This window comes from Nylanderia fulva, unplaced genomic scaffold (assembly GCF_048542155.1).
Source record: "Nylanderia fulva isolate GAGA-0341 unplaced genomic scaffold, ASM4854215v1 Scaffold39, whole genome shotgun sequence".
In the NCBI taxonomy this organism is placed as follows: domain Eukaryota; kingdom Metazoa; phylum Arthropoda; class Insecta; order Hymenoptera; family Formicidae; genus Nylanderia; species Nylanderia fulva.
Window position 1 is genome coordinate 1,782,140 of NW_028190466.1, and position 26,684 is coordinate 1,808,823.

At 27.4% G+C, this 26,684-nt stretch overlaps 2 protein-coding genes and 1 long non-coding RNA gene across 7 annotated transcripts; 2 read left to right on the forward strand and 1 right to left on the reverse strand.

Annotated features, from left to right (window-relative positions):
• Positions 1-2,197: 2,197 nt before the first annotated feature.
• Positions 2,198-3,711, forward strand: Grx5 (Glutaredoxin 5). The gene is made up of 3 exons (XM_029320595.2): positions 2,198-2,403; positions 2,685-2,826; positions 3,316-3,711. The coding sequence occupies exons 1-3, from the start codon at positions 2,323-2,325 to the stop codon at positions 3,504-3,506; spliced, it is 414 nt and encodes a 137-aa protein (XP_029176428.1). The 5' UTR covers positions 2,198-2,322; the 3' UTR covers positions 3,507-3,711.
• On the reverse strand, positions 3,341-14,626 carry LOC114944603 (uncharacterized). 2 transcript variants are annotated; one of them, XM_029320591.2, is made up of 7 exons: positions 14,225-14,625; positions 8,517-8,693; positions 7,017-7,351; positions 6,648-6,794; positions 5,447-5,695; positions 5,099-5,370; positions 3,341-4,028 (listed from the first exon to the last, which is right to left on the reverse strand). In XM_029320591.2, the coding sequence occupies exons 1-7, from the start codon at positions 14,486-14,488 to the stop codon at positions 3,706-3,708; spliced, it is 1,767 nt and encodes a 588-aa protein (XP_029176424.1). In that variant the 5' UTR covers positions 14,489-14,625; the 3' UTR covers positions 3,341-3,705. The 2 variants fall into 2 exon arrangements, with proteins under 2 accessions (XP_029176424.1, XP_029176425.1); XM_029320592.2 differs by lacking the exon at positions 8,517-8,693 and having other exon boundaries at positions 14,225-14,626.
• Positions 9,792-11,254, forward strand: LOC146721990 (uncharacterized). 4 transcript variants are annotated; one of them, XR_014925403.1, is made up of 4 exons: positions 9,796-10,261; positions 10,351-10,410; positions 11,030-11,078; positions 11,163-11,254. It is a non-coding gene; the product is annotated as an uncharacterized LOC146721990 (long non-coding RNA). The 4 variants fall into 4 exon arrangements; XR_014925402.1 differs by having other exon boundaries at positions 9,792-10,261; positions 10,351-11,078; XR_014925404.1 differs by having other exon boundaries at positions 9,792-10,261; positions 10,351-11,072.
• Positions 14,627-26,684: the final 12,058 nt, after the last annotated feature.

Sequence of the window (26,684 nt, forward strand, 5' to 3'; positions counted from 1 at the left end):
AAATCTGCACAGATCGTACTATAATTTATTTAGAGATGTAAATAAATTTTAATAATATTACAAACTTCGAAATTATAGAAATTTTGAAATAATAAATCTATTAATTTTATTAATTTATAATAAAATTAATATTAGAAATGTAAATAAATTTTAATAATATTATAAACATCGAAATTATAAAAATCTTGAAATAATAAATCTAAAAACATATCAAAATCACAAATTATATCTAAAATTTTATAAAAATTAGCGTGGTATTATTAATAATTGATATATTTATCGATCAAATATCAAACACATTGTAGAAGTGAAGTTTGATTAATTTAGACTTGTTTAAAATTTAGGCGCGAAACAGTCGACCAATCACAGCTGAACGCGGGCTTATGTATTACGGCGTGACGCTCGGCCAATCACAGCGCGAGTTCGTAATCATGAGATGTTCAAACGCAAAATATCTCAATTGCGCGCCGAAACAGGTCGTGTTGGGTCTCCGGTCGTGTCAGTGCTCCGGGTTTCGGGAGTGTTTCGGAAGTGTTTCGCGAGCCTGCTTGCATCAGACGGTATTATTTGGGGTACATATCGAAAGGGAATAATCGAACGTGAAAATTAAGGCCTAAACGACGATAGTACGACCGATTCGTGCTCGTATACCAAATGCATCGGATGCATTTGCCGGTCGCGAGTGCGGGAGTGCCGTATTAATAGATTATTTGTGCTTTTCCGGTCGGCTAAAAGTGGAATGAAGACTACTGTGTGTGTGAATGAAGAAAATAGCATTGTGAGTGTTTCTAGTGCTCAAGGTCATTATTGGATTACTGGAAGAAAGAAGAAAGCTGCCCCCTTTCTCCCCCCTGCCTTCAGGATTTCATCACCAGTGAGTGCATTGGTTTAATTATATTCGTGTTAGCAATTGTTTATTTGTTTCATGCGCTTCCGATGATTATTTAATCATGCTATCGATTTTGCAATACGGGAAACATCTAGCTTCATATTTCGGTGGTAGGTGAAGTACATCAAGTAATGGCGAACAAAATGGCGAAGTTTGGGAGAAAGAAGCAAAGTTTTAAGGAAATGGCGAAGAATAGGTTGCAAAGTACAGTCGGTAATTATGTTTCTCCCGCGAGTTATCCCGCGAAGTTATCCCGCGAAGTTATCATGTGAAGTTACCCTGCGAAGTTACTGCGAGTTTCGTTACTCCGTATAGCGTTTGACAGATGTCACTGACATGCAGTTTCCAACTTCGACCGCGACTCGTGCATAATTCCGGCGCATTTCGACGAAGTATCAATATTATAAAATTCTTTGCTTCGATAAAATCGAATGATATTGTTCTGACAAACTTATGAAGAAACTGACTACTTAAGAAATGCCGATATTGAGCCCCTTTTTATGTATATATGAAATTATTTTAATTACTGATATTTTGATTTTTAGGTCATTTCTTTTTTCTTATTGAATTTTTCCTATTGATTTTTCAAATTGATTTTTTAAATCAAAAGAAACATTCAATAAAAAAAACATGATCTATATTATATAAATATCGGCAATTATTATAAAAAATGAATATTAAATTATTAAAATTAATTATTTTATGCAAGAATTTTGATTTAATTAGTATTCAATAATCATTTAATCATTGATATTTAAAATCATGTTTTTTTTCTTTATTGATTTTTCAAATTTATTTTTCAAAAATCAATAAGAGAAATTCAGTAAGAAAAAACATAATCTAATAAATATTATTAGTAATTAAATGATTACTATGAGTATTAATAGAATTAATAAGAAAAGAATAAGAAAATGTGTGAAAAATTAGTGAAACATTGCTGAAATTAAATTAAAACTTGTGGAAGAAATCTCTATTTTTCTCTAGAATCTACGAGTACAACACAGATTATTTATGCGATCAATTTAATCGATTTGATTCAATCGATTAAAATTTTATTAATGTGATTATAAGTAGAAATATTTTTTTGTATGAAACATATTTTATATTTTGAGTGTCTTTAGAATCGTTTTTTGGCAGCAACTGCAAAGTTCTGAATTCATATACATATTTCTTCTTCATATATGTGTATAAATAAAAGTTTCATAAGAATTAAAATTTTCGAATTTACGTGATAAATTAATCTTTTCTAATTTGCGGGAACTTTTGGCTACGAACTTTGCTGTTTTGTTACACGATGGCGCAAGTCATCGGTTTAATAACTCGCGTGTAAATACGAGACAGCTGACTGAACGATGTGCGCATAATCTCTTTAGGCTGGCCAAACGAAAATTTCACGTTACTTGATCAAGTGTTTTTAGTGATACAAATTAAACATGTTTCGCTTTGGAGCAAGATGTTCTTTCATCGTCCGAAATTTTAGCACGAAGCTCGATGACATCAGCAATCTTGTTAAAGTAAGTGTGATTGCAACACGTTTTTGTGTTTCTTTTTTATTCATTATTGTGTAAGATATTTTTGACTTAAAATGTATATTTGATGCAGAAATAATTAAATGCAATTCAGAGTGCAAGTTAACTTATATTTTTATATAAAAATTTGTTTATTATAGTTTATAAGTATAGCAAAGCATTTTTTTTTTTTAATAAGTTTGTCAAAAGAAACTCCATTTTTGTTAATAAAACGTAATATTAACTATGTGTAATATTTATTATTGTATGCAGATTATTTCTTGCAGAAAAATAAAGTAGTCGTCTTTATGAAAGGCGTACCAGAAGAACCAAGATGTGGTTTTAGCAATGCTGTGGTACAAATATTGCGAATGCATGGTGTTACTTATGAGGCACACGATGTTCTTAAAGATGAAGCGCTCAGGCAAGGTAAATTGTTAGAAATATTTATTATTATTATATCAAATTTGTATCGAGCTATTACATTTGTACAATAATATTTTGAGAGAAAAATGTGTAATTAGTGTTTGCTCTTCTATAAATAAAATTATATAGATTATCATAAATGAAATTTACATAAGCGATTAAAATAGCATTAGCTGGAAGTTATCTAGATGAATTGTTATATAATTTTATATTATCCAAGATACATATTTTCTACCTCATCTTTATCTAAATAATTTTTAAATTATATAAGCATAACACTATACATATAATACATAATTTTTTCTTACTATAAAAATACATTCCATGTTATAAAAAAATATATTTAAATATAATTTGTATAGCAAAAATATGTATAATTTTTATGAATATTTACAAATATTTACATGAATGAACACTCTTTTAATACTAGTAGTCTTAGTATTCTTCTTAATGTAGTTATTTTAAATACATATATTAATATTGATTATTTAGGTATAAAAGACTTTTCCAATTGGCCCACGATACCTCAGGTATTTATAAATGGTGACTTTGTGGGCGGCTGTGATATCCTATTAGAAATGCACAAAAATGGTGAACTTATTGAGGAATTGAAGAAAGCTGGAATTACAAGCACTCTTTTGGAAGAATCCTCTCAAGGCGAGGTGAACAAATCTAAAGAATAAGTTTAATTCAATTAACGTGTAAATAAAAATAACTGAATCTTTTATCGATGGCCACTTTTTGTTATAACATATAAACATTTTTCTGTTGGTGTTAATTCATGTTAATGTAAATAGACGAAGTTTATCAATAAGTTTGTCGATAAATTTCTTGCTATTAGTTAGATAGTTGAAGACAGATAATTATACTTTGATATTTGCATTACAATTTTTTGAGCTCTTTTCGAAGAATCTTTCCAGCCCCACTTTTCGGTATACTTTCCACAACTTGTACGTATCCCAAGTGCTTGAATTTGGCTACACGTTCAGCTACATATACTTTGATTTCGTTTTCGTCAATTTTCACCCCAGACTTGGGAACCACGAAGGCTTTCGGAATCTCACCGTACTGATCGTGTGCGACGCCAATTACAGCGACGTCTTGTATCTTGCTGTTACCGCGAATTACCTCTTCAAGTTCGGTGGGTGCGACTTGAAATCCTTTCACCTTGATCATCTCCTTTAATCGTGCTTGCACGTACAAACCTGCGAACATATGGGAATTAATTATTTTGATCACTGTGTCTTAAAGCTCCTGGATCCTCGTCGTGGCGGTGTTTTAGATTGTGACGTCAGAGGCGAGAAAGCACAAAAGCTGAAAATTTTCAGATGCAATTTTTAAATGAAAAGATATTTCGATGAAACACTTTTAAAATACCTCGAAAATTGTTATTTTTCTTTGACAATCAATCAACAACCGTAAAATGATGGTGGTATCAGACTGTCATGCGAAATGACTGTGCATGCCAAAAGACCAGATGGACTGGGCTTTTTATTACAGTCATTTTACAGCTGTTTATTGATTATAAAGGGAAAGGGATAGGTTCCGAGTGTGCTAAAGCCATCTGAAGTGTTGTTTTATCGGAACATCTTTTTATTTCGAAATGGCATCTAAGAATTTTTAGCGTGTGTTTTCTGATCTCTGACTTCACAACTTTACACAAAAAATATTTGTGTAAAGTTACATGATTATGCAAGGTTTTTCCGACCCAGCATAATCATGCATAATATTGTTACTTATATATGGAAGATTGCAGATTACATGTAATTTCATATGAAATATATTCTTATTATATTTTCAAGATTAAAAATATTCTACTGAATATGGAATTACACATATATATTTCCTGTAGGAAATTCTAGTAATATATAAATGCTATAAAATGTTATAAATAAAATGGATAAATGCTTATAAAATAAAATTCTAATAAAGTAAAAATAGTAAATTTAAAATTACACATGATTTTTGCATAAAAATAGTAATTTTACCTATACTTTATATGTATTTTTACATTATTAATATGTATTCTCACTTCAAAAAATATGGAAAAAAAATTACAGTGACAGTCAAGTAATTTTTCCAGTTCTAAACAAGTAATTTCCATGTAAGAGTACATTAATTTTTTTAAGTATAGAAGTCTATAGGAGCCTTAAATATCACAGCGCGATCTTTAAATAAAAAACGCGAAGAAAAAAATAAAAAGGTTTTTCTATTATAAAAATTTTTTTTCAAGTTTCTTTAAAGTTTTAAAAGTTTCTTCAAGATTAAATCTTACCGTGTTCGCAGTAATATCCTAGATCGCCAGTCTTGTACCAGTCTCCGTCCATAGTATCCGCTGTAGCCTGAGGATTTTTGTAATATCCCTTCATCACTTGCGGACCACGTATGTATATCTCCCCGACTTGGCGCGGACTTAAATTTTTGCCGAGATTATCCTGCTGTATGCCTACAATCCTCATCTGCGTGTTTGGCACCAGGTAACCGCAGGATGCCGATGGTGCATCCAAACTTGTTGAAGCGAGCGGTGATAATTCTGACGCGCCGTACCTGCACACAAAAATTATTTCATTATTTTATTTGTTGCAATGTAGATAACGATTTTTTTTTTATTGCGATCTCTTACCCTTGGACGAAAGTCACGCAATTACTGACGCGATTTTGAAACTTGGCGATAGATTCTTCCCCAAGAGGCGCGGCTCCTGAGACTATTAGCCTCATAAACTCGAAGTGACGTGACATTATTCGTTCGTCGTATGCAATCATCTGCACGATCGGTGGCACCGCGTGCATCACTGTGCATCGATAATCTTCCAACAGTTTGATAAGTTTGGTCAGGGAAAATTGTGGCATACACACCAGCTTAGCGCCTATCCTACAAATTGTTATACATAATTGAAAAATTGGTGTTAAAAACAGATATCACATGTCCCAAACGTCTACATAAATTTTTGTGCTAATTTAACACAATACAGATGTGTTAATATTTTAAATGATAAATGATGTGTTAATATTTTAAAATATTAATTGGTGTTAAATTTATCAGATATCACATGTTCCAAACGTCTACAAAAATTTTTGTGCTAATGTAACACAATACGGCTGTGTTAATATTTTAAAATATGTTGTGTTAATATTTTAAAATATTAACACATGTATTTATTTTGTGTTAATATTTTAACACAAAATAAATACAAAACTTCAAGTAATTTAAAATAAATTTTATGTAAAATTAATAATTTTAATGTAAAAGTTAACTAAAACTATGTTGATTTTAGATTTTATCATCCCCACTTATATTATAAAATAAAAAATCAACATTTTTTGTTGTAAATTTTAACAGATAAATCTTGTCATTAATAAAACAGAACATATTTATTATTATATGTAAAATTAAAAATAGATACACATTGTGTTAATTTTACATCTTTTTTCAGTTGTTTTAATAATTTAAGTTCAATTAACACAACAGCAATATGTTAAATTAACACATGAATGTGTTAAATATTTAACACAAAAATTTTAACGGGGACCATTTTTAGTAAAAAATTTCGACATTTTTGACAAATTTTGACATTTTAGTAAATTTTGTTTTTCCAAGTGTTATCGTAAGAAAGAATAATTCTTGACACTTCCAAAAAAAAATCGAACAATTAAAACCAAACAATTACATCTAACAATGAACAAAGTTCGATTATTTATATATTTGGGCGTTAATTTGCAAAAATAATGAATTATAGAAATACATAATATAAATGCATTTACATAAAAAAATTGTACAAATTAAATATAATATAAATTAATTTCTATATATGATTAACACATACCGCAAAAATGAGTACATAACGATTACTAATCCGTAAACGTGATACAATGGTAATATCATCGGTACAATATCCTGATAATGTTCAGTAGTTTCCACTCCGGCGAAAAGTTGCGGACACGTGGCTTGAAAAATATTTGCCGCAATATTCCTGCGACATTATTGCATTCGTATATTCATCGAGATAATAAAGTACAGCAGATATACATTTTTCAATGGTGATTGTGCACCATTTATGCGTCTTTTTAATAAATTCAATTTTAATCAATTTAATAAATTTAATAAATTTAATAAATTTAATAAATTTAATTTTAATAAATTTAATAAATTTAATAAATTTAATTTTAATAAATTTTATTTAAAATTTGCGCACCTATGGGTCGACTCGATACTTTTCGGCAAACCAGTCGTGCCGCTGGAATAAAACATGAGTACCGTATCATCGTAATTGACATCGGTTTTCTGACTGACTGAAAATTCCTCGATGTCATCCCGCACGAGATCGGCGAATTTGATGGTTCCTGCGATCGAGGTAGGATCAGTGCCATCGTTTACGATAACAACAGGTAATTTTATCTTCGAATTGTTCTCTATACTCGCGTCCACATCTGCGTATTTGGCCGGAATTGTGAAGATCGCCTGAACATCCGCATTCTCCACTTGCCTCTTTATCTCGTATTTTGTGTATGCGGGATTAATTAGCGTTGTCTTAAACAAAAAAAAAAGAAAAAATTCAATTCTCCATTTATTCTTCAATTCTTAACGCGATGAATATTTTAAAAGTTTTAATGAAAATTTTCCTAAATTATTTTTTTTCTAATTTAATAAATATCTTGTTAAATTGCGATAAATTAATATTAGTTTTTATTTTATTACACGCTCGGGAAAATTTTTTTATATAAATATATATAAATAATTGTATAATTGGACATATAATCGTAAAAGTACATGTGAAATATGTCCATTTTTATACAGAATTATATAAATGTATATATAAATTATAAGGGTTTATATATAATCACATGTCAAATTATATTGTACATGAAACATATATATTTATATATAATATATGGAGAAATATTTATTATATATATATATATATATATATATATATATTTCATATATAATGTTATATTGTTATATATAAAAAATGTTTTCCCAGGCGATAGCATTTATCGCGCAATTTTTTTACTATGTTTCTTATTTTAAATACATTTAAGTGTTTTGTCATGCTACTACATTACGCGTTTTTTTATTTTTTTTTAAATTCCAATCAACTTTTTGCATTCACATTACGAAAAGTATACAAATTACTCGATGAATAATAAATGATAATACATTCAGCCAGAAAATAATTGCACGCGGAAAAAAAGTAAATAAGAGAGATATTGAAAATGTTGAAACAATTGTATAGACTTGTCGAGAAAATAAGTTTGCCAAATGGAAAATGGCTATTTAATTATACATTAATATCCGATACATTATTAATGTTGAAAGAATATATTAGTATCATTGTATGTTAAGTATATGTATGCATGCACGTGCTCTATTGCACGAGTAAAATGTGCAGTATCATAAATAAATTCTGAATAATTTTTTACGAAAATATATATGTTATGCACGATGAAATGGATATATTTTTTATATTTAAAATAATTTTCTCGAGAAAAAACTATGCAATTAATAAAAAGAAAATTATTGCAGGAGTTGGTTCTGCAAATACGATATAATATCGCATTTTTAGATAAGTCGTCGCTTTTTTCCCCCATTTCAATGACGGCAATGAGATAACAATTTCTTCTTTACTATAGACGATTTCTGCATAATGCGCGCGTGTGGGAATATTTTTAAATGTAATAAAATTTAATCTTACACGTAAACCGGCCTCGTTTGCCGCCAGTAATATGACGGCGAATTCTGGAATATTTGGCAAAATAATGGCGATCGTATCTCCCGGTAGAAGTTTGCTCTTTCTCAAACTCGTTGCTAGTCTGCCGCATGCTTTTTTCAATTGACTGTACGTATATGACCTACCAGTGTCTGAGCAAATCTGAAAGTATACATTTTATCAGATGCATTATATAACTTATATAACTCACTGAAAACAATTTATTGAATTCGAGTAAATATTTATTATTTATTTGACACTAATAATATTGATTCGATATAAAAAATATAAATATTTATTAAATATAAGAGTTTTAACAAGGCTCTGTAATATAAATATAAATTTAACGTATAAGACGGGCAACAAGAGCCAAATCGCGGATGACAATGCGTTATCCTAACGAAACTAAATAATTTTTCGTTAGAATTAAATACCGGTGCACAAGGCACCAAATTTTAACTTGGACACGGCCAAGATTTTAAATATGAAATAATCTCATATTTTGAGATTTAATTTCAATACCCCTTTAACCCCCCTACGGAAAATAAATAAATGAATGCAAGAGAAAAATATAGATCCGAAAATCGCTGAATCGGGAATCGAACCCGAGACCTTTCGCTTGCCGGGCGACTGCTCTTCCAGCAGATTTTCTTTAAAATCTTGGCCGTGTCCAAGTAAAAATTTGGTGCCTTGTGCACCGGTATTTAATTCTAACGAAAAATTATTTAGTTTCGTTAGGATAACGCATTGTCATCCGCGATTTGGCTCTTGTTGCCCGTCTTATACGTTAAATTTATAAATATTTATTAATTTAATAATTTTTTTTCAGTGTACTGATTTAAATAATGAAAATTATATCACAATTTACAAATATATAAAATCTTTAAACTTAATAGATTCAGTTATTAATTCTTCGATATTGCACACTTATATGAAAATAATAAGCGAATATAAATTACAGAGAGATATCAGTTTTTTTCTTGTAATCAATGTTTCAATAGTCGATAAATTTTCTCTGAAATTTTTAACATTAAATATCCATTTGACAGAAGAGATAAAAAGAGATTTTTTTATTATTTTTTTACATGAGAAGTATATTTTATTTTAAACCTCTACAATTTGTAAGAAAAGTGCAATTATATATAACATCGTTTTTTTTTCGTAAATCTTTTTACAATTTTATATCGTTATACTGAATCACATGCAGTAATGTTATATACATATAAGAATGTTAAAACATTCTATTATAGCCTATACATTAAAAAAAATTTTGTTGATTTTTCTCCCGACTGCTGCCAACCGTAGGTTGGCGAAAAGAGAGGAAGTATGCGTTTCATCGAGCCCGGATCGGTCGTGACCTTAATTCTCGATAACTACTGCATAGTTTTATATCAACTTTGGAACATAAGTTTCTTATTAATCAAGGAAGGTTTAAAGCGTATTATTATCGTTATTTATTCTATTAATAAAAAGTGAAAAATGAGTATTATTTCGTCAATACGGTCTCTCATTGGCTGCTGTGTGAACCTAAGAGGAAAAATGATTCACCAATGAGATTCGTTGTAGTATCCGGATAGGGAATGTTGGTGACATTGGTATATACATCTCGAAGTAATAATGACGGGACTGATAGGAAAGGTTAGCTGTCACCTGTTGCGTGTTATTGTCAACAACAATATTAAGTGAAGTGTATTATTATGGATATATCTCAAGAAGATATAAATAAAGGAGTAAGCTTCTTCTTTTATATTTATTGTTTTTTTCTTTATTTAGAATATTGTTATTATTATTTATTTATTGTTTCTTTATTTATATGTAGGAAGAAGATACTCGCTTGAAGATATCTGAAGAAGAAAACATTATTAATAATAGAAAACAAGTAAATCTTGTTATTAATAATTAATAAAAATATATAATATAATTAATAATATAATTAATCTGTTGTAGTCATAACATGGCTATATGAATTTATATTTGTCTGCGTAGCCACTTATTTGCTATTAAATTTGCTACGTAGCCACATTGCTATAAATATCCACATATATAATTGTATAAATGTATATAGTTATTTTTTCTCTTATTTGTATATTATATAATAATTATATAATTAATTAAAAATATGTATACAAATATATTTATAGTTATACAAAGATATTAGCGCACCAATAATTATGGCAATGCAGACAAATATATTAACTTACATAGCCAATTATCTACTACAAAAGATTATTCACATATGTAATAATAATTAAGGCTATACAAATATATAAACTTACTTGTGATTACATAATGTATAAACTTATATAGCCATAAGAAAGTTAATATATTTGTCAAAGCCATAATTATAACTGCGTACAAGTTTACGTATTTGATATAAGATATTGTTGTCATCTGTCTTTGTCATCTGTCTCTCTCTATCTATCAATCTATCTATCTAGCTATTTTTTTTTATTTATCTCTCTATTTATATTATATTATATTAATTAAAAAAATTGTAGCAGAAAAATATTTGGAAAGAATATAGAACATTGCAGTCACATGGTGAGTGTATGTGTGTCTTTATTATTATTATTATTATATTATATACATTGTAATATATATATTACATAATAAAAACTTTTACATGTGTAGGATGAAGAAGCAGAGAGACAAAAGAATGAAGAAACAGCATAAGAACAGCAATAAATTAGAAAATAAATAAAAAAAAAAAATAATAAAAAAATTAGAAAATAAAAAATAAAAATAAAAAACAATTAAAAAAAAAAATAAAAAATAAAAAACAATTAGAAAATAAATAATAAAAATAAATTAGAAAATAAAAAATAAATTAGAAAATAAAAAAATTAGAAAATAATAATACAATTTTTTACAAAAAAAAAACTCCCGACTGCTGCCAACTAAGTTTTAATGTTTAAATTAAAAAATAATGTTTAAATTAGAAAATAAATAAAAAAAAATAATAAAAAAATTAGAAAATAAAAAATAAAAAATAAAAAACAATTAGAAATAAATAAAAAATAAAAAACAAAACAAAAATTAAAAATAATAAAAGAACAAAAAAATTATAAGTATAAAAAATAAGCTTGTAAAAGTTGGAAATAATCACACATAAATAAAGTCTGTTGTTTATTATATAATTTTTCTTATTTAAATTTATTGTTATCATACATATTTAGCGCTATATAATTTACAAAAATTTCAGATTTTTGAATTCAAAAAATTTTTTTAATTATAATTATTATTATTAATTCTACAATTTACAAGAGCAGTCGGGAGACGCCGCGCTAAATTTGAGACATATACGCACGCGCACGTTTTATGTAATAAATAGACACAAACACAAATATCGATACTCAACGGACGTTACAGTTTTTAGACGCGCGGCGTCTCCCGACTGCTCTTGTAAATTGTAGAATTAATAATAATAATTATAATTAAAAAAATTTTTTGAATTCAAAAATCTGAAATTTTTGTAAATTATATAGCGCTAAATATGTATGATAACAATAAATTTAAATAAGAAAAATTATATAATAAACAACAGACTTTATTTATGTGTGATTATTTCCAACTTTTACAAGCTTATTTTTTATACTTATAATTTTTTTGTTCTTTTATTATTTTTAATTTTTGTTTTGTTTTTTATTTTTTATTTATTTCTAATTGTTTTTTATTTTTTATTTTTTATTTTCTAATTTTTTTATTATTTTTTTTATTTATTTTCTAATTTAAACATTATTTTTTAATTTAAACATTAAAACTTAGTTGGCAGCAGTCGGGAGTTTTTTTTTTGTAAAAAATTGTATTATTATTTTCTAATTTTTTTATTTTCTAATTTATTTTTTATTTTCTAATTTTTTTTTTCTAATTTATTTTTATTATTTATTTTCTAATTGTTTTTTATTTTTTTTATAAGTATTTATTTTAATACTGCCAAATAAATCATTTATTTGAAACTAATAATATTTATAAGATAAGACGGTTAATTATCAGTCAAAATAAAACCAGATTAATGTATGAATGACCAAACTGACTAAATATGACAAAATTTACTTTGACAACAACGTTTTGTCATTTTTATTGTTAGTCAGTTTGGTCATTCATACATTAATCTGCTAATAATATTTATTTGATATGAAAAATATTTATTTGATATAAGATTTGGCAGTATTGAACTAATTATGTATTAATTGAGTAATTTTTCTCAGTAAGTATAATATTTCCCACAGCTACCCATAATGCATTGCGTGATTTAAAATGCATGGTGATTACTGATGTTACTTGCTTTGTAAAAAAGAATAAATAATTGAAATTGGAAAAACATTATTTTATTAATTAATTTTATGAATTTGTTTATATGTCCTATATTTACTCTACACAGTTGAAAAATTTCACATATCCAAACGTCCACAGAAATTTTTGTGTTAATTTACCATAATATATATGGATATGTTAAATGGAGACACAAATACTGTTAATATTTTAAGATAAAATAAATGCAAAACTTCAAATAATTTCAAATAAATTTTGTGTAAAATTAACATAATTTTAATGTAAAAGTTAACAAAAAAGATGTTAATTTTAGATTTTATCATATATTATATTATAAAATAACAAATCAACATTTTTTCTGTAAATTTTAACAGAAAAATCTTGTCACTAATAAAGCAGAACATATTTATTGTATAAAATTAAAAATAGATGCACATTGTGTTATTTCTACATTTTGTTCAGTTCTTTTAATAATTTAACATTAAATTTAAATTTAATTAACAGAACAGCAATATGTTAAATTAACACATAAATGTGTTAAATATTTAGCACAAAAATTTTAACAGGGACCTTTTTTATCAAGAAAATAAATTTTCCTACTGTATAATACTTTATTTAATTTATTGTATGTGTAACATATTTTATTTATTTTATTTAGCATTTAAGTTTAATTAACGGAACAGCAATATGTTAAATTAACACATGAATGTGTTAAATATTTAACACAAAAATTTTAACGGGGACCTTTTTTATCAAGAAAACAAATTTTCCTACTGTATAATACTTTATTTAATTTATTGTATGTAACATATTTTATTTATTTTATTTAGCATTTAAGTTTAATTAACAGAACATCAATATGTTAAATTAACACATGAATGTGTTAATATTTAACACAAAAATTTTAACAGGGACCTTTTTTATCAAGAAAACAAATTTTCCAACTGTATAATACTTTATTTAATTTATTGTATATAACATATGTTATTTAATTTATTTTATTTAATACATTTAAGTTCAATTAACAGAACAGCAATATGTTAAATTAACACATGAATGTGTTAAATATTTAACACAAAAATTTTAACGCGGACTTTTTTTTATCAAGAAAACAATTTTTCCTTCTGTATAATACTTTATTTAATTTATTGTATGTAACATATGTTATTTAATTCATTTTATTTAACGCATTTAAGTTCAATTAACAGAACAGCAATATGTTAAATTAACACATGAATGTGTTAAATATTTAACACACAGATTTTAACAGGGACCTTTTTTATCAGGAAAACAAATTTTTCTACTGTGTAATATTTTCTATTTCTTGTCTTATTTATTCTATTGACAATAACATAACCTAACATAGCATCGTGGGTAACTAACATGGGAGATGTCGTAACCTTCTTATTAACCCTACATACCAGAGCAGTACGATTCGACCATCTGTCGACCTTCTCCCAAATCAAGTTATGCAAGTGAACACTTTCGAAACCTGTCACATCAGGCACTCCGCTGCTGATGACATTCTGCGAGTCCACTTTTAATTCGATCGCGGTCGCGTAGTGTCGACGTTCCACCGATTTTATCGGGAAAATCTTCGGATGCCACGCACCGACGATCGCGTATTCCCCGACGCACCGATTCAGAAATGTTCGCGCGAAAATCGGCAGCCTTAGAATCGTCATTTCGGCCAGATATCCGCGAGTCTAATGCAGCTACGAACAGGATATTATGAGAACAATCGGTAAAATAAAGAGCTCTGTGTGCAAATGCATATATATATATATACATATATATGAATCACTTGTTACACTGTTCCCCCACCAGTTTTTGTGATACTGTACACTGTACTATATATATGTCCGCTATACTCTACCGTCAACACGTTTACCAACCAACCGCGGAGAATTCGCTTCGCTTAAGTTAGATTAAAACTGCTGGAATTTGCTCCTTTATTTATAGAGGAAAATTGTCTTCATTGATTGAAATATCTTGCTAAGATATGACGGAAATTACACATAAAATCAGTGTTCAGAAAGGCGAGCGATTTTCGCTCAGATATTCATATGTATAAAATAAACTAAATATGTATAAACTATTACGTATAAATAAATATTTTTAATAAGTTATGTGTATATATATATATATATATACACATAACTTATTAAAAATGATACATATAACTACATATTAAAAAAAATGTATTGAATTCGAATAAATATTTATTTTAATACTGCCAAATAAATAATTTATTTGAAACTGCCAAATAAATAATTTAATAATATTGATTAGATGTGAAAAATATTTATTTGATATAAAAAAATCTTTTCCAAAACAGATAAATATTTATTTGTTTCAAATAAATGATTTAATATAAGATAGTATTGAGATAAATATTAATTTAATAATTTTTTTCAGTTATATGTATATATACGTATAAAAATATATAGAAAAAAATTATTAAATTATTAAGGTAGTAGATATTAAACTGACTACACTGGCTGTCTATTCGATTTGTTAAACTATATTTATTGACGTTTCGACCATACGGGTTGTGGTCCTTTTCAAAATTACAATAGAAGCATTAATGAGTTACTGCATATCGTTATTGACATTTAAAAGTACGCTCCGGTGAGACTTAACTTAAGATCGGATGGTAAATTAACTGCGTTTCACTTGTGTCATCTTGCTACGACTGAGCACACTGTACTTGAGCACACTGGAGTACAGTGTGCTCAGTCGTAGCAAGATGACACAAGTGAAACGCAGTTAATTTACCATCCGATCTTAAGTTAAGTCTCACCGGAGCGTACTTTTAAATGTCAATAACGATATGCAGTAACTCATTAATGCTTCTATTGTAATTTTGAAAAGGACCACAACCCGTATGGTCGAAACGTCAATAAATATAGTTTAACAAATCGAATAGACAGCCAGTGTAGTCAGTTTAATATCTACTACCTTAGTATTTCATTCCTGGCGAACGAAATTTAATATTTTATTGTTATTAAATTAATATTTATTTCAATACTGTCTAGTAAATCATTTATTTGAAACAAATAAATATTTATCTGTTTTGAAAAAGATTTTTTTATATCAAATAAATATTTTTCACATCTAATCAATATTATTAGTTTCAAATAAATGATTTATTTGGCAGTATTAAAATAAATATTTATTCGAATTCAATAAATATATTTATATACAATATGTAATTAATAATAAAATATATGACATTTCAGACTTGAATAGTTAAAGTATCATAGAAGAGAATTTTTCGCGTTTATTTGTGAAAAATTGAACAAGTCGATCGAGATTATGCTGGTGTAAAAGGTTATAATTGGAATTGTAGAATAGTTAAAGAAACAATTGTGTATAAATGATATTCATGCAAGATCATTAGAATATAATAAAAACAAACGATTTCGCAACATTTGACTAATTAATCATTCATAAGCAAAATAAAAAAATTATTAATAAACTGCACATACACACACATACATATATATATATATATATATATATATATGTATGTATATATTTTTTCTGTACATTTTACAATAAAAGAGAGAATGCACACAACAAAATTTTAATAATATTAATGAATAAAAAATAGCTTATAATTACGGATTAATTACTTATAGAAATATCCTGCGTAAAATTACTTTTTAAACTTGAGAATTTCGTTTTATCAATGTTTCATCGTGTTTTCAGATAGCAAAGTAGAGTTAAATTCTTCATGTTTGCATACGTATGTTGATAAACATACTTTTATCGTAAGTATGCTGCCTTATAAGCCGGGCAATAGAGCCAAGGAAACGAAACGAAAAATTAATTAAACGGAACTGTATCTCAATTTGAGATCCCAAAGTTCCACATATAAATTAATTTCGAAACTTACATATGGAGAAATAAGCGAGAAAAAGCCCGCTTCAGCGACTTTTCGGACCTATATTTTTCTCGCTTATTTCTCCATATGTAAGTTTCGAAATTAATTTATATGTGGAACTTTGGGATCTCAAATTGAGATACAGTTCCGTTTAATTAATTTTTCGTTTCGTTTCCTTGGCTCTATTGCCCGGCTTATAAGGCAGCGTACTTATATTCTTTATATTGAGAGCCGATAAAAATATTTATTTCTGAATACTTTTATCGTGTTCTCATTGTCATGTAGATAGCAATATTTATCATGAAGCGTGTCTGTCCATAACACGACAGACTTCATATAGAACCTCGTTTGTTATCAATACTGAATAATTTACTTTGCAGTTACGTAGACAGAAGAATGGGATTTTGGAACACAAGTATCTATTTCTATTATAATCACGAAAATAAGAAAGTTTTAAATTCTCGCAATGCTTCGTCGAGTTGAAAAATACCCAAAGATTTCCTTATAGGTACGTTGAGTCCAACGATATATATACAGGGTGTCCCAGACCACTTGTACACCTCTTTTTTCAAAAACTAATAAGCATTTTAGAGAAAAGCGTTTTAGACAAAAATTGTATGGTTTTGAGAAGAACATAAGATGGTGCCATTGATTTGACCTTGAAAAGTCATTCGAAGGTCACGTGAAGGTCAACTTCAATTTCTTAAATGGAATACCTATTTTTCATTACATATTCTTGTAGGTTATCTCAACAGTTGTCCAAAACCCTATAATAAAGTATTTTTTCATGGAGTACTGTTTGAATTATAAAGATTTGAAGCTAACCATTTTTTGACATAAAATGTAAAATATTTTTGTAAAATACTTAATTTTCAATAATCATGCCTTAATACTTTTCTGTACAGTATAATAAGATCAATCAATTGGTGTAAATAAAACAGATAATTGTTTTAAAAAGAATATGTAATATTCAACATGCAGCTGCATATTTTTTTTATAAACAATTATGTGTCTTTTTTTACATCAATTGATTGATCTTATTATTTTGTGCAAAAAATATTAAAATATGATTACTGAAAAACTAAATATTTTACATTTTATGTCAAAAAATTGTTAGCTTCAAACTTTTATAACTCAAAAAGTACTGCATGAAAAAATACTTTATTATAGGGTTTTGGAAAGTTCTTGAGATAATTTACAAGAATATGTAATGAAAAATAGATGGTTCCATTTAAGAAATTGAAGTTGACCTTCAAATGACATTTCAAGGTGAAATCAATGGCACCATCTTATGTTCTTCTCAAAATCCAATTATGCTTAGTAAATGTAAAATATCTTGTAAAATTTTTAGTTTTTCAGTAATCATATCTTAATTTTGTTGCACGAAATACAATTATGCTTACACTGTAAAAAAATATGTAAAATTACATAAATAATAAGTTTAAAATTACACGATAAATAACAGAAATGTTTACCTTTTCATTATTTATCATGTAATTTTACATTTATTATTTATGTAATTTTACATATTTTTTTTACAGTGTAGTTTTTGAAAGAAAAGGGGTTTAGGGTGGTCTGGGACACACTGTATATATATATATATTACGTCGATTGCATCTTTCGCCCGTTTTCTTCCCAACGAGCGTGGCAATTCGCATATCTCTCCAGAGAAACACAGAAAATGCGAAAAATCTGGGTTAATACTACGCCGCGCACGCAACTCCGGATATATATCGAATTCCCGTTTAAAAGCGCAAACTACTCCCCCGGAGTAAAACAAAGATAAATTTATTTTCGTCCGAACGACCGTGCGAATGTGCAAATCGTCGAATCGCGTGCGATTCACCCCTCGCATCCCCTTTCGCGGATCTCCGCCACCCTTCATTCTCGTTACCACGCTATGCAGCCTCGACCTTCGCCGTGGCATCTCCTCGTTTTTTTCGTTCGCGGTCGATATTTTAAATATTATAAAATCGTACTTACGAGAGGGACCTTGCGAACCCCGAAAATTCTAATTTCGATGAAATTTTATCAGGGTTGGATGAGTTAATGATTTTTTTTAAACAAGGGAGTTAGGCAACTCGGAAAAAAATTCTGAAACTTGGTGTTTACATAAGTAGTTTATCTGTAACACAAAATTATTTTTTGTTCGTGCTGAATTACGTCCTGAGAGGGTGAAATCACCCTTTATAAGTAGAATGGTTTTTAGCTTTTCTCGTTTTATCTCTAAAATTATTTAAGATATTAAAAAATGTTTTAGACAAAAGTTTTGTGGCAAAAAGATCTAATCATGTTACAAAAATTTTGAAAAAATTATTTTTTTTAATTATTAATCTTCAAAAATTATTTTTTCAAAATATTATTAACGTGGTTAAATAGAGGTGTTTTTACTATCAAACTTTTGTCTAAAACATTTTTTGATATCTTGAATAATTTTCGAGATAAAACGAGAAAAGCTAAATTCTACTTATATGAAGGGTGATTTCACCTCTTCAGGACATAATTCAGCACGAACAAAAAATAGTTTTGTGTTATGGATAAATTACTTGTACACCAAATTTGTTTTACTTTAAAACATGGAAAAAAATTAATGATAATTAAGTAGTTTTTCCAGTTTTGAACAAGCAATTTTTATGTAAAAGTACATGGATTTTTTTAGTGCAGATAAATTTAGAAATTTTCAGTTCCTATCCAAAACCAATTTTAAGGGGTGAATATGTAAGATATATCGAAAAGCAAAGATTTATACAAAAGTTTCATGATGAGAACATCTTTATTTAACTATATTAACAAAATTTTGAAAAAATAAGATTTGAATAATAACAATAAGATTTGAAAAAATAAAATTTTTCAAAATTTAATTTTCTCAAAATTTTATTTTAATCATTTAAAATTTTAATTATATTTGAAATATTTTTGAGAAAAATTTATTAATGCAATATTTTCTTACCATACAACTTTTGTGTTAAAATATTTTTCGAGATACTTTTAAGAATGATTTTAACCCTTAGAATAATTTTTTGGTCGCAACAAAAAATTTCTATATAAATTTGTCTCTCTTACACGTGTTTTAACTTTCATCAAAATCGGAATTTTCGCGGGTTCGCGAGGTTTCCCTTGTTAGAGTGGTTGACTGACTGAGTATGATATATGGAATATCATCAAATGTTTGATGATCTCTGTGCACGTGTATCATGGATGCAAATACGCACGCTCGTAAAGATGCAAAATATATATTGCTCGGCAGATGCAGCTTTATTTGTTTGTGCGCGGCGCGATACCGGTAGCATGCAGTCCGATTTTGTTGCTACATTTGTAGAGCAATATTTTCAGATCGTGGTTTATTTTTCAAGGAGGAGAACGGCTTTGTTGTCCTCTCTATATAAGAGGGGACACATTCAGATTAATTCAATGTGTCAACATCGCACCAGCTGCCTCATACACTAAAAAAATGTAATATATTACACAAAAATATGTAAAATTACATAAATAGTGTAAAATTACACGATAAATATAATAGAACTGTTTATCTTTTCATTATTTTTCATGTAATTTTACATATTTTTAATGTAATTTTACATATTTTTTTTACAGTGTAATCAGTATGTAAACAGTAGGATATATATATATATATATATATATATATATATATATATTTTAAAAAAAAGGTTAACAGGAGCCAACCAAAAATATATACTTTATATATATATATATATAATATAAAGTATATATTTTATATCGAAAGAGAGTATAAATTTTCAAATGAGGAAGAACTACACTGAAAAAAATTTATTGAATTCGAATAAATATTTATTTCACTATGCTATACCGAATAAATCATTTATTTGAAAATAATAAATAATATTGATTTGATGTGAAAAATATTTATTTGATATAAGAAAATTTATTTCAAAACAGATAAATATTTATAATATTATTAGGCAGTATATTGAAATAAATATTTATTAATTTAATAATTTTTTTTTAGTATACATAAAAAGAATAATTTAAAGATATTATATGTGCATAACTTTTTCTTCGTTGCATTAACAGATATTGCATATTTCGAATATTCTATAATAATATTTATCATAAGTGAAACCTATAAATACAAAATCAGATAAGAAAAAGACTAATGAAAGCCAGGTAATTTGACACAAAATAATTAGCATCTAATAAGTTTGGCTCTTGTTAACTTTTTTTTTAAATAAATTTTTAAATTATTTAGTATCAAAATAATTAGGGAAGAATTTAAAGACTAGTTGGTTGTTTGTTGTGTCTAATCTGATTTTATATTTTATATCAAAGTCTTCAATTTATTATTTTAAATAAATAAAAATATTTTCCAAAGCTTTAATTATTATCATAAGATATATCGTAAGATAAACTTTATTATCTGTGTTCTATTGATTTACTCTATCTAGAAAATATACGACAATTTTCAAGTTTTGAAAGAGACAAAATTGCTTTTCCCGTCCTCCTCTCGCTCTTTTTTAATTGGATTAGAGAAATAGAGAAATAACTGAACATCCTAGCAGGTGAGAAAGTATGTCATGATCGCGACGTGACTCTGCAAAGACTCGGCGAGAGGAATACAATTCTTTTATTTTTCTTCTAACAGGCGGAATTAATTATGAGCGATTTTCGAGCTTTTAGCGAGAGTTACGCGCGAGCTTTTATTTGGCTTCTGTCCAAGTGGTGCTTTATACGCGATTGCGTTTTATGCGAGAAAACGTAGAGGATCATCAAGAGGATTGTATTTGCATATCTCCTAGATGTTGTATGCGAAAGAAGGTGCAATTAAAATAGACGCCGCATACGTCTAAATATCATCGCATAAAAACTGTCGAAAGTTTAAAACGATCTTTGACATTTAAAAAATATCAATTCATATAATACTGAGACTGCGATAGTATTTCGTTGGTGTACACAGGAGAAAAATTTGTTTTCTGCTTAAAAATAGTCCCCAAATTTTTGTTAAATATTTAACACAGTCATGTGTTAATTTAACATATTACTGTTTTGTTAATTGAACTTAAATGTTAAATTATTAAAACAATTGAAAAAAATGTAGAAATAACACAATGTGCATCTGTTTTTAATTTTACACAATAAATATTCTGCTTTATTAATGACAAGATTTATCTGCTAAAATTTACAGAAAAAATGTTGATTTTTTATTTTATAATATAAGTGGGGATGATAAAATCTAAAATTAACATCTTTTTTTTTTAACTTTTACACAAAATTTATTTGAAATTATTTGAAGTTTTGCATTTACTTTGTGTTAAAATATTAACACAATATTTGTGTCTCTATTTAACATATCCATATTATGTTAAATTAATCGATTAATCGATTTTAATCAGTACATTTGATTCTAATTGATTAATAAAAAAAAACAAATAACTTATAATAATGAGCTATTATATCCCGCAAATTTAACATTTTGAGCTCGTCGCATTAAGCAGGATTTTAATACTTTTTGTGGGGGGCTGAGTCGACGTCGACTCACAATCAGCCCCCTTGCAAAAAGTTTAAAATTCCTGCTTAATGCGACGAGCTTAAAATTTTAAATTTGCGGGATATAAAAGCTCATATAAATAGCTCATTATTATGAGCTATTTGTTTTTTTTTATTTTTAAAAAGTGGAGAGGGACAGCTAACCTATAGAGAAATGCGAAACAAAGGTTTTTTTCTTCAAAATTCTTAGCGGAGCAATATATGATAATCGCGCGGGCTAACAGTCGGCCAAGTAGCAATATATATTTGCTGTCTACATCGCGTCGTATGGAGGGTCGATAATCCGGCATTTGCATTTCAAATGAGCCCACTGGAGGAGGAGACCGAAGTTTCACAGAGTCGGATTTGTACGTGCGTGATGTGTGGTCCACAGGGAGCTTCTGTGTGCGATTATGTATATGTACGTACATGTGTGGGGATGAATGATGATTTATCTCGTTAACATGATTTCTTTCTTTCGTTCTGGGGATATATAGTATAGACAGCGATTAACTGAGATTAATTCGTCTCTATTGCTGACTGCGTATGCGAAAGAAAACAATAATAATTAAAACTTGGAAAAAGTGATACCTTGATAGTAAAAAAAATATGTATTTATATATTTTTTTAATAAATAAATTTATATAAATATTTAAAAAAAATATTTTTATATACTTAATTTAGAAAGGAATTTGTTGCGTTGAATTCTTTTATTGTTACGAGGAGAAAATAGAAACTTTGATAACTCTGGATAATTCTTTGATAATCTCTTTCCAAAGTTGTCTAATATTAAATTTTTTTTGCAACATATATAAAATAATTTTTTGTTTATTTATTAAATTAACAAATATTTAGTTCAATACTGTCGAATGAATCATTTATTTGAAACAAATAAATATTTATTTGTTTTAAAAAGAATTTTCTTATGTCAAATAAATATTTGTATATCAAATAAATACTTATTATTAATTTCAAATAAATGATTTATTTGACAGTATTGAAATAAACACTTATTTCTTTTTAGTGAATAATCAATTTATTTAAGAATTTGTAACGCAAAGGTGTATTGTTAAAATATGTCGCTATAAAATATGACAAAAGAGAAATAGAGAGAAAAAAAGAGGAAAAAGAAAGATTGCCATGTGACATGGACCAATTATTGATATTACATTGACCACGATCTACCTACTCGTGTTGACCACGGTATAATGTCAATTCTTTGTCATCGGCGAAAGTTTCGCGACCCACGTTTCGCTTTCCGAAAGTTTTCATCACCCATTTGTTTTTTTCATCCACCACTTTCATTCACACTTTGTTGGTGAATGTTTGATGATATCAATAGCGATGGCATTTATTTTTCAGCAAGGAGATAGACGCTGTCTAACTTTAAAGGATATAAAGTTTTGAACCTTGTCATTCAGACACAAGTCGCTGGATCAACACAATTTCATACGGGAGATATCAGATTTTTCTCTTTTTTCATCAATCCCAAATGTCCCTCATAAATCTTCTCTAAGATATTAAATATCTACAAAAGTATTTTTAAGAACATTTCTATAGGTTGAATAGAATGATTAAAATAATTTTTTTATTTTTACAAAATTGTTGGGAAAAATTATAGATATTTATTTTATCGTTAGACGAAGTTTTATTTTTTTAATAATTCCTTAAATCGTTTTATCAACAAGATATTATTACGGCGCCCGATCATTTTTGAACATATAGTAGTTTTTAAACGGTGCCTGTTAAAATTTTTGTGTACATAATGCAGATTGTAATTGATTAAAATTTTTGTTTTTTTTTAACTTTCGAACCTTTTCATTGTTAACAAAAATATCTCAAGGATTTCATGATTTATCATATAGATATATATATATTTTGGAAAAAATAATACTATATAAAAAGTCAGGGAAAAAATGAATTTCTGGTCTTGAAAAAGTCCGGGAATTTTTTTCATTGAGTCTGCTGGACACTCTGAATATTATCATGGCGTCGTTTTTGAACTAAAATCCGTCTAGTATTTCTCTGCGAAAATCATAAGTAAATGCTGGCATGAGAGTCATCGCTAGGAATCAGTTCGAAGGAGTCGAAAGAGAGGGTGGAAATGGGGTTGTCGGCGAGGTGGCGCCCTCCCTTCGACGCCTTCGATCCCAGCCTTTCCTTCCTCGTTGAATTGGCGATGTCTCTTTATCTAGCACGCGACTTCTTCGTGCCTCGGAGACATTATCACGGTGCTCGTGGATTCCAATGGGCTACTTTGCCCCTTCTATTTTCGTGTTCCGGGATACGGCGCGAATTTTTGTGAAGAAATTAGTATATTTATTATACATTCATGTTGCTACTTATGTGATTAGATTTTTTTGTATTAAAAAATGTTATGGATTAAAATTTAATTGACGTAACTGACATAATTGACATTCGGGCATTCTAAATTTTATAGCTTACAATTTTAACAAAATAGAAATTTGTACAAAATATATTGACACTTCTGTAACTAAAGTCTATAACTTTGGGAAAGTTTTTTTTAATATAATACGCAAATTACATATATATATATATACTTTAAATAATTTGTAACAGCTCTTTAAAAATTAATATACATATAAAAGGCAATAAGAGCTTTTATATGTATATTAATATATTTTTTATATAAAATAAATATAAAATATGCAACTATGCTGCTCAGAGCTAATTAAGTTCTGTTATTAATATTTATTTGTGGAAAAAAAATATTAGACAAAAAAGTTCGAACTTTTTTGTCTAATATTTTACGTTAAAAATTTTTTTTCCACAAATAAATATTAATAACAGAACTTAATTAGCTCTTATTGCCTTTTATATGTATATTAATATATTTTTTATATAAAATAAATATAAAATATGCAACTATGCCACTCGTAATATACCTTTCTATTTTGTCATGAATATTAAGATTTCCTCCTCAACAATCCTTAGAATTTCAAGCTGAATTTATACAGGTTTCAAATCTTATACAATAAGTTGTATTATTAGAATACTATAGAAAATAAAGACTTCTGATTATTTTTGGAAAGCTTCTTTTTTAGAATCCAGAAATCTTTTCTCAAACTAACCCAACATCGTTTGCGATCGAATTTTTGAAGGAAATTGCAGTGATGTAACTTCCTTCTTGCTCTTACTCTTTGTTTGCATTACCCTTTGAATTCGTTCAAAACATTGTTGACTTCAAAAGGAATATTTTTTTGTCAGAAACGCCTTCAATGAAAGCAAATTCTGAAATTGTACATTTGTGTCTCGTGAAAGCTTCCTTTTCATGCCGATTTGCGATATTTTCACTCACAATAATGATTCTTTACGATTTTGCAGAAAATATACAAGACCTTTAAATTATATTATTTATTATTTTCTACCGATATGAAGAATGTAATTTTATCATGTTGGCTCTATTCTTGTCTGCCAGGCTTTTTTTTATTGAAATAAAAGTTTAACTCCATTTAAAATATATTATTGCGTCGTTGTTATCTGTAAAAAAGAATAGCACCAACATGTTTTTTTTTTTTATAAACACGAATAAACGTGAATTCTCTGTTTTACGATAAGATTAACAGTTTTAGTATGAAATTTTTATTTCTTAAAATTGTTGCAAAATAAAATCTGCTCGTCAAAATATATTTTATTAAATCACGGAAAAAATAGCTAAATTTTAGCTGTGGCGACTAATATATTTTTTAGTTTAATGGAGAATTCTGTAGCTAAAAATATTAGCTTTTGATTAAAATTTAGGTGTGGTAACTAAATTTCATGTGTATTAATATAGGGACAACTAAAATTTGACTATATGATAGCTAATTTTTTCCCGTGAATATATTTAATAAAATCTATAATCTGTATATTTACGAATTTGTATATAATATACAAATAACATAATATATAATATTAATATATATAATATAAATACAATAAATTATAAATATAACATCTTATAATATTATATTATTAATCTTATCATATTATATATTAATAGTATACATATTATATATATATATATATATATATATATATATATTATACATTATGTTATTTGTATATAATATACAAATAACATAATATATAATATTAATATATATGATATATAAATACAATGTATTATAAATATAACCTCTTATATTATATATTATATATATTAATATTATATATATTAATTTATATATATTAAAATATATTAATATTTAGTTCAAGTACAATAAAGCGTTAGCTGTTATTGTGTTAATAATAAATGCGTCGACGCGCGAGAAGCGATAAATAAAATTCGTCTAGAAGTCGAAAAAGCTATCCTTGTCGCCCGAACTACGTTTCCATTAATCCGGACGATGGAAAGCGCTTTTGCATTTCCTATTGTCTTCCTCCTCTCACATCGCACGCTATCTCCCTCGCTCTTCGCTCGACGCAGTTTCATCCCTCTCTTATTCACCCTCGTATCTCGCGGCGAGGTATTCGGTCGTCCATACAGT